The sequence below is a fragment of the Triticum urartu genome, chromosome 2 (genome assembly GCF_003073215.2).
Source record: "Triticum urartu cultivar G1812 chromosome 2, Tu2.1, whole genome shotgun sequence".
NCBI classification, from domain to species: domain Eukaryota; kingdom Viridiplantae; phylum Streptophyta; class Magnoliopsida; order Poales; family Poaceae; genus Triticum; species Triticum urartu.
Window position 1 is genome coordinate 690,830,060 of NC_053023.1, and position 8,129 is coordinate 690,838,188.

The 8,129-nt window shown below is 45.4% G+C and overlaps 2 protein-coding genes across 2 annotated transcripts; one reads left to right on the plus strand and one right to left on the minus strand.

Moving 5' to 3' along the window:
• Nucleotides 1-313: 313 nt before the first annotated feature.
• LOC125539780 (BTB/POZ and MATH domain-containing protein 2-like) lies at nt 314-2,154 on the plus strand. The gene has a single exon (XM_048703294.1). The coding sequence runs from the start codon at nt 851-853 to the stop codon at nt 1,943-1,945; it is 1,095 nt and encodes a 364-aa protein (XP_048559251.1). The 5' UTR covers nt 314-850; the 3' UTR covers nt 1,946-2,154.
• LOC125539779 (probable histidine kinase 1) lies at nt 2,126-6,901 on the minus strand. The gene is made up of 11 exons (XM_048703292.1): nt 6,721-6,901; nt 5,577-6,144; nt 5,336-5,392; nt 5,005-5,232; nt 4,415-4,508; nt 4,116-4,322; nt 3,563-3,693; nt 3,317-3,366; nt 2,912-3,189; nt 2,672-2,775; nt 2,126-2,549 (listed from the first exon to the last, which is right to left on the minus strand). Exons 2-11 carry the CDS (start codon nt 6,126-6,128, stop codon nt 2,445-2,447), a joined length of 1,806 nt encoding a protein of 601 aa, XP_048559249.1. The 5' UTR covers nt 6,129-6,144; nt 6,721-6,901; the 3' UTR covers nt 2,126-2,444.
• Nucleotides 6,902-8,129: the final 1,228 nt, after the last annotated feature.

Genomic DNA, 8,129 nt, shown 5'->3' on the forward strand with positions numbered 1-8,129 from the left:
TAATATAGACGTCACTGAGTACATCCTATCTCATCCTATCTTTTTCTGCGGGGAAAGACATATCCTATCTAAAAAAATAATTAATCATGCATACATTAATCGAGACCTATCTTCTAAAGACGCAGGCCATTAGAATTGTGTAGCATGCATTAATTGTGTTTCTATCTAGAGACACAATTAATGGGCACCCTCCTGTGGAAAGATACTCTAGACGATGCATTATCCCACGAGATAGGCACGTGAGGCCCCTTGGCCGCAGCCTCCTCCCTCCACGCTATAAAATCCCCCCTCGAGAAGAACAAGTCCATCCGGGGCGCACCGCAGAGACCGAAAGCAAATCACGAGCCTCCACGCCGCCTCCGCTGTGCGCTAGGAGCGCACCACCAGCGGCGTTCCCTCGTCGCCAAGGCTGCGCGGGCCCTCGGCCCATTAGGGCTCCCGGGCTTTAAAAGGGCACGGGCGGAATAAAACCGAGGTGGCAGGGGTTTGGACTGGACTGGGGCAGGCAATTTCCGTTCGGTTTCCGGGGTTTTCCTCTGCTCCGCCGTCTCCGCCACCGCCGGCCGCCGCGACCCCGATTCCCCCCGCTCCGGCGCGCGCAGGGGGCGATCCGAGGCCCAGCTTCCCGTCAGGCGGGAGGGGGGTTCACTTCCGCCCCTACCTCCCCGGATCCTCCCCCGACCGGTCCCCCGATGGTCGTCTCCCCCGACGCCCGCCGATCCGCCGCCGGGGCGCGCCGCTGAGGCCATCGGGACCGATCCGCGCGGCCCTGCAATGCCCTCGTCGACTCCAGCCTCCAGAAACCCCTCCGCTGATAATCATCGGCCTGTCGCCCCCTGCTCCTCCTTCCATGGGTGATCACCGCGAATTCCCCGCCGTCGCGCCGGGCCACTGCCTGCCCAAGACGTCGTCGATGAGCGTGACGGACTCGGTCACCGCCGTCCACGACTTCCGGGTCACGGGCTACTCGCTGCTCGACGGCATGGGCGTCGGCCGCTTCGTCAGCTCCAGCACCTTCACCGTCGGCGGCCTCGACTGGGCCGTCAGGTTCTACCCGGACGGCTCCACCGCCAACTGCCTCGGCAACGCCTCCGCCTTCCTCTACTACTTCAGCCGCGAAAAGGACGTCAGGGCCAGGTTCACCCTCAACCTGATCGAGAACGACGGCCGGCTGTCCCAGGTAACCAACTCCTACATGAAGCACACATTCTCTCCGGCGAGTGACAATTGGGGCTTCATCAAGTTCATCGAGAAGTCCAAGATCAAGGGCTCGCCGTTCCTCGAGAACGACTGCCTCACCATCAGGTGCCTGCTCACCGTCACCAAAGAGTCCCGCACCCAGGACGTCGAGACCAATTCGATCGTGGTTCCGCCGTCGAATCTGCACCAGGATTTCGGGAACATGCTGCAGGACGGGGAAGGCGCCGATGTGACGTTCACTGTGTGTGGCCAATTGTTCCATGCTCACAGGTGTGTTTTGGCCTTCCGCTCCCCTGTCTTCAGAGCAGAGCTCTTTGGCCCGCTCAGAGAAAATGCCACAGAGTGCATCAAGATAGACGACATGGAGCCTATGATATTCGAGGCGCTTCTTCACTTCATCTACACAGACACCCTTCCTGATAACTGCAAAGATGGGAAAGCTGCGGCTATGCAGCACATGCTCGTCGCCGCGGATCGGTACGGCGTCGACAGGCTAAGGCTGCTGTGTGAAAGGAAGCTGAGCGATGCAATTGATGTGGAAACAGTGTCAACCACCCTGGCTTTAGCAGAGCAACACCACTGCTCGCAGCTGCGAGGAGCCTGCATCAGATTCATGGCCTCGCCGGACATGCTTGGCCCGGTCATGTTAACCGACGGATTCAAGCATCTCGTAGCTAGCTGCCCGCTGATTTTGAAGGAGGTATTGGACGAGGTGTCCCGCATTTGGCGCGACAAGTCTTCTTAGAAGTAGAATAAGATGACACCTTATCATGGACTGATAGGCAGTACTGTTTTACTCTGGTTCAGAAATCTTACATCTGTATGTCACATTTATATCTCTTCTGTGTAAGCCTTTAAAATTTGCATTTTTGTATATACACATTACATGACAGAATGACCCAATGGCAACCTGTAGTGCTAAGTGTTAATGACAAATCTGTAGGTTTGGGCATCCTTCTCATTATTATTTTTCTACAAATCTTGGAATTGCAATTTATTTGTATGTTTTCCTGATTCTTGATTACATACATGTACTAATTGCTGATATGAAGCAATAAATCAACACCCTGGCTGATCTAACAAAACAAGGAAACTGTAAATCGCATTCTTTAGCTTATACTACTACTCATGCTTTCAGCCCTGAAACATCTTTGCCTTTTCAAAAGCTGGTATTTCAGCAGTCAGAAAAAATGTAGTACTCCCAGAAAGTTCTGGTACAGGAGTTTTGCCCATTGTCAGGAGCATCACTGCGCTTCTCTTGCAGGAATTGTGCAAGGCAGCATGACTGAAAATGTTGACCCTTCATTCTCTTTACTAATCACAGTGAGAGTACCGCCCATCAAGTCCACCTGAATCATTGTGAAAATCAGATAACTGATACACAATTTTTACACATACAAAGGCAGAAACACCTTAATAATATCTCAATGCTATCTTGAGGTCCAAGGATTCAAACTGAACAAATACATACCAACTGCTTGCAGACAGCAAGGCCAAGCCCTGTCCCACCATATTTTGTTGTATGATCACCATTGGCATGAATATACCTCTTGAACAGAAAAGGTAATGACTTCTCTGCAGATGATCATAAGCCAAAAGAACCAGCAAAAATGAATCAGAAACATATTCCAGAAACCATAAATGTTTCCCTGTCAAGTGAAACATGCAAACTATGATCATGCAGATGTATATCAAAAGTATCAGCAAAAACCTGGTATCCCCATTCCAGTGTCATAAACATCGAAGCGAAGCCAAACAGTTTCCTCCGTACAATTTTCATTTGATGGAATGCCATTCTGATGAGCATCTTCACGGTTTGAGCAACTCGAGGCATCTTTACCACTATGGCTTGGCCAGGCAGCATAATATTCTGTTGCAGTGTTAACTGGGCTTGTATGTTCTATTTTGCATTCCAGTTGCTGCTTATCTACAATATTAAGGTTTATCCCAACCTTCCCTTCATGTGTAAACTTCACCGCATTGCTGAAACTGTTTCAAATGTAAAATATCATCAAACATATGTTTCGTACTATATCCAAGCATGTCTGTTCATTATCTTTATTAAACCTCTTAAGAAGGCCAGTATGTCTTGGGAATAAATGAAATGGAAGCTCACCTGATCAAGTATCTCAGAATTTCCTGAATCTTTTGCGCATCAGCTATGACCTATAGAGACATTGAAAAAACTTAGGTAACTATATCATTTGTAAGTCAGCTGAATCCCTGGACTGCCAACAATCTCTCCTAACAGTTACTTATATAATTTCTTAAGGCAATTGGATTCAAGTTGCAAAAACATTAATGTAGACCTGATCAATACAAACAAAAAAGCATGCAACAAAATATGGATAATTGTCAGTACCTCTGATGGAACATCATCACCTATGCACCCTTCAAGTATCAATTCCTTCTTCATAAATGACGATGCAGTTTGGAGTACATGTTTAACTATTTCCCTTGGTCTAAATATTGCAGGCTGTAGTTTCATAACTCCTGAAATAATGAAGGTAGGAAAAAAATCTACTTCAGATATCAAGCATGTTTGGCGCATATACTAATTAATGCACTAACAATTAGAGGAGCAAATACTAATGCACGACCGACTTTTGAGATATTTCTGAAACGAATCTTAAAACTCATCTCCACTTGGAAAACCTCATTCTTGACTTATTTGCTACACGTAACTATTAGATATATGGGCCAGGGCCCGTACCATATTAAAATTAGTCAACATTGTTACTAATCATCAACCAGTGTTGTTGTGCCTTTGCATTAAAAGAACTGAATCAGAACTAATTACCAACCAATTGTCAACTTAGTGATGCGCTAGGCCAGTTGCAGGTATCTAGGAAATCCAACAATTTAACTAATCAACAGAAAAATGATTTCACTTAAATATTGTATGATTTAAATACCTGACTCTACTTTGGAGAGACCAAGGATGCCATCGATCAACTGTAACACAGCATTTCCAGCGGATAACATAACCTCCAGCAACTGATGTTGTTCTTGATCCAGTTTGGTAGTTGCGAGAATTTCGGCAATGCTAAGGACTTCTGAAAGGGGAGATCTGATCTCATGTGACATTGTGGCTAGCGTTTGTGCTGCTTGCGTTGTTTCCTCTGCATTGTTAGATAAGTGGGAGTACTCAGTGTACCATTCTGAACCTAAATGCAATAAATCAATACTAGAGTAAAATGTACAACATGCAAACCTATAATATTAAGTGATCTGCTATGCTCTGTTTCCTTGGCTTTTTGAACAGCTTCCCTCACCCTTATGTCTGTCATTTTCTCTCTTGTTTTCACCTAAAGCGCATTGAAGTAGATACAATTCAGAAGAGTAGAATTAAGATGTAATTTCAATGTGGAACAACATGCAGATGCAGTGTATGAAATGCGATCAGTTTGGGGAATTATTTTTAAATGAAAATAGTATCTCGGCTCTTGTGGAAAATACCCTCAAACTCAATTAGTAGTTTATAAGATCACTGAACAATGCTTTTCATGCGCACTATCAAAGCTGAAATCATGAAGACCAACAAGGATGGCAACACTGTTTTATTCATGGAGACCAACAAGGATGACGATGCTAGTTTATTAATGGAGACCAACAAGGATGACGACGCTATTTTCACTGGAGAAAAAAGTGTACAATTGTGTAAAGGAAACAAGGGAAACAAAGAAGCACATAATCAGTTTCAGAATAAAGCTGGGACCATAATAAATCTTAGTATTCTGTAGATTTTGAAGCAACGGAAATTAAAGAAACAGGTATATGAGAGAATTCAATTTAACAAATTACCTGGTCTGTGATGTCCATTGCAACATAATTCACACCAATTGTTTCCCCAGACTTGCTGAAGACCGGTTCGATGTATACCACAAAGGTCTTTGGTCCAAACAATGGAGTATCAAATACAAACTCTCTTTTAGTCGGTATACCCTTGGCCATAACCTCTCTCTTGACCTTATTCATCTCGTCTATCCCCTCTCCTGACAATATCTCATGGTCTGTTTTACCAATAACATCCTGAAAACAAATTGTGAGTCAGCCAAAAATTACAACTTGAAGTTCAAGATTAAGGAGCAGCACACAATGTGGAGTGGAAAAAATCAGTGGCAAATGCATTCACCTCATCTGCCAGTGTCGGAAAGTGATTAAATATGTAGCGGTACCGCAACTCAGCATCCTGAAAAGAAGAAAGAAATTGTTATTATTACCATATCATCAAATTTCATGTAACCGCTCCCTCATTTGGCTTTGCTGTTTCTCTGGAATGCCACCATTTTTTTTGCGAATGCTCTAGAATGCCACCTAAATGTACATAGAAATATAGGAAGCTGTAAAAGGTGTCGAAATGCATAAAGGCAGACCTGATGAGCAATTACAACGGGAGAACTTTGGAGAATCAGGTGCAAGAAATAATCGGCGCGTTTTAATACCGCAGAGAATTCTTCCACCGGTGTTTCTGACTGAAATTTCTTCATATACTCCTCCAGCTTCTCCTCCAAGGAACGCTCCCTTTGCAGGTCTGCCTCGTGCGCTTTCTCCGACCGCAGCGCTCGCCATTTCCAGTAGGAAACAGTGTCATACTCTGCATCATCTTCAAGCTCCTGGTCATGAGAAAGGTCACTGCTCTCTTGGCTCGAACACTTCAGGGCATTGTGACGTTCCTCCTCTAGCATTTGTTGCTTCTTTTGCTCAATCTCCTTTCGCTGCTCAGAAAGACGAGCGAGCTCTTCATTCAGGAGCCGGGCAGTGTTGGCCCTCTTGTATTCCCACTGCTTCACAAAGGACTGCATTTGAAAAGCGCCTCTCTCAGTGTTTGCTATTTCCAAAAGCCGGTTGAGATCCACACGACCATGTTGCTCCCTGAATTCAACATCCTTGAGCGCATCTTCGTGGTCCTTCCCAGGATTCTCCATTTTGGACTGTCGTTACCTGGCAAGATTGTGATATAAGCATTACTCAAACGATGCCAGCGATTGTTGCACGCGGCAGTAATTAATTACTGAGGAATGCAGCTGATGAACACAATTTACTGTCACTGTTCCTGGGCTACTGAAGAAGGTGCCGTCACTTTCTTTTCAAGACACTACTGGAGAGAGCATATATATATATTCAGAATTTCAGATAAAGGGAAGACACGGAAAAAAGTACTAGTAGTAGTTGTATAAAAGGTTAAAACGAACCTGAGATTCTAGTGGTACCTTGTGCGCGCCTACTCCAGAGAAACCAAAAGAATCAAACAAACAAACGCAAAAGTAATGAGGAAATGAGATGTGCAAATCTCTGAGGCTAACATTCAGGCCATCTGATTCTGAACTGAACTTTCCAAAAGAACAGCCCCGGAATCGCTACGATCCAGATCCTCTGTCCCATTCCATTCGAATGGAAAGCACTGCCGTCACCAAGCATCTGACAAAACGACTAATCTAGCTCACGGCACAGTCAAATTAAGATCGCGCGCACTCATCGCTCACTCACATGAAAGCCCACGGAGCACGGGAAAAGTACCTCGCGGACGGACGGCACGCGCGCGGCAACAGTGGAAGGAGCTGCAGGCGCAGGGACAACGAGCGAGGGACTGACGGAGAGCGGGGGAGGAGAGGGTCAGTCAACCGGTCAATGCATATGCATTGCTCAGCGCTGGGAGAGTGGTAGGCTACTGGAGGGGTGTCTAATGGCAGGGAGCGGACCAAGGCAAGGAAGATGGTGGTGCGGCCATGTGACGGGAAACAGTATAAAACGCGGCGGCGCGAACGGGCCTGCAACTTGAAAAGAAACATGTGCGCGCCGGCGATTGACGGGGCAATGGAACGATTTTTTTTAAAACAATCTTTTTATACCGTAAGAAGCGAGTCAATGGTCGTGATGCTTGATTTGATGTTTTTTTTAAGCATCAGTACAAACACAAGCGTTCATATACACGCGCATACACTCATCCCTATGAACACACACACGTACACCTTATCCCTATGAGCACCTCCGAGAGACTAAGCCGGCATATCATCTTGAGATTTACAAAGTCACCGTAGGCGCCTCGTCATCGACGGGAACGTCTCCTCCCACTGAAAACGCATCACCGGAAATCCTGAAATAAATCCAGGAATAATGCGAGCACCAGGATTTGAACCCTGATGGGTTGCAGATACCACTATCCACCTAACCAACTCAACCACAGGTTGATTCGCTGCTTGATTTGATGTTTGTACATTCATCTGTGGTCCTCGCTCTTTCCAAACATGTCCTGCATTAACTTCACCAAAGAAAAAACTTAACCAAATCAAAATCTTAACACTAAATCAAAACTTCCCTTGTCTTCTCTAGCCATAGTCAAATCAAATCAAATCTTATCAAAACATCAAGTAAATCAAAAATTTCCTTTGTCTTCCCCTATCTATACTCAAATCAAATCAAATCTTGCCAAAATCAAAATCAAAATCAAAACTTTACTTACCCTTCTCTACCTATATCCAAATCAAATCAAATTGAATCTTATTAAAACCTCAGCTAAATCAAACTTTTATTTGTGTTTTCCCACCCATACTTAAATCAAATCAAACTATATCTATGGGTCCCGATATTCACCACACGTGTGCCATATTAAACATTCGCCCACACACCGTGTGTGGCGTAAGCAGAAGGCAGTTCACACTGGTCATGTGTGGGCGAACATTAGAGCTCCCCACTCGTGTGGGTGCAGCTACTTCGTGCCACACGTTCAACAAGTACTACTCATCCCCACCCCGCGCATGTGGCTCGAAGCAAATATGCCCACACGTCCTGGCGTAGCTACGTTAGTTACCCCCGAGATGACGCTTTAGTTGCCCCGGGATGGCAACTTTAGTTATCTGGGATGGCAAATGTAGTTGTAAAAGCATGGCAACTCTCTCTTTTTGGTTAAATATAGTTGACATGTCTAA

Bases quoted from the DNA above. Each gene is read 5' to 3' on its own strand.
- LOC125539779 (XM_048703292.1), bottom strand. From the start codon at position 6,128: ATGGAGAATCCTGGGAAGGACCACGAAGATGCGCTCAAGGATGTTGAA. The intron at 4,509-5,004 runs GTAATTTGTTAA...AATGCGCTTTAG, and splicing joins CAATGGACATCACAGACCAG to GTGAAAACAAGAGAGAAAAT. The intron at 4,323-4,414 runs GTTTGCATGTTG...CTAACAATGCAG, and splicing joins CAGATCACTTAATATTATAG to AGGAAACAACGCAAGCAGCA.
- LOC125539780 (XM_048703294.1), top strand. From the start codon at position 851: ATGGGTGATCACCGCGAATTCCCCGCCGTCGCGCCGGGCCACTGCCTG.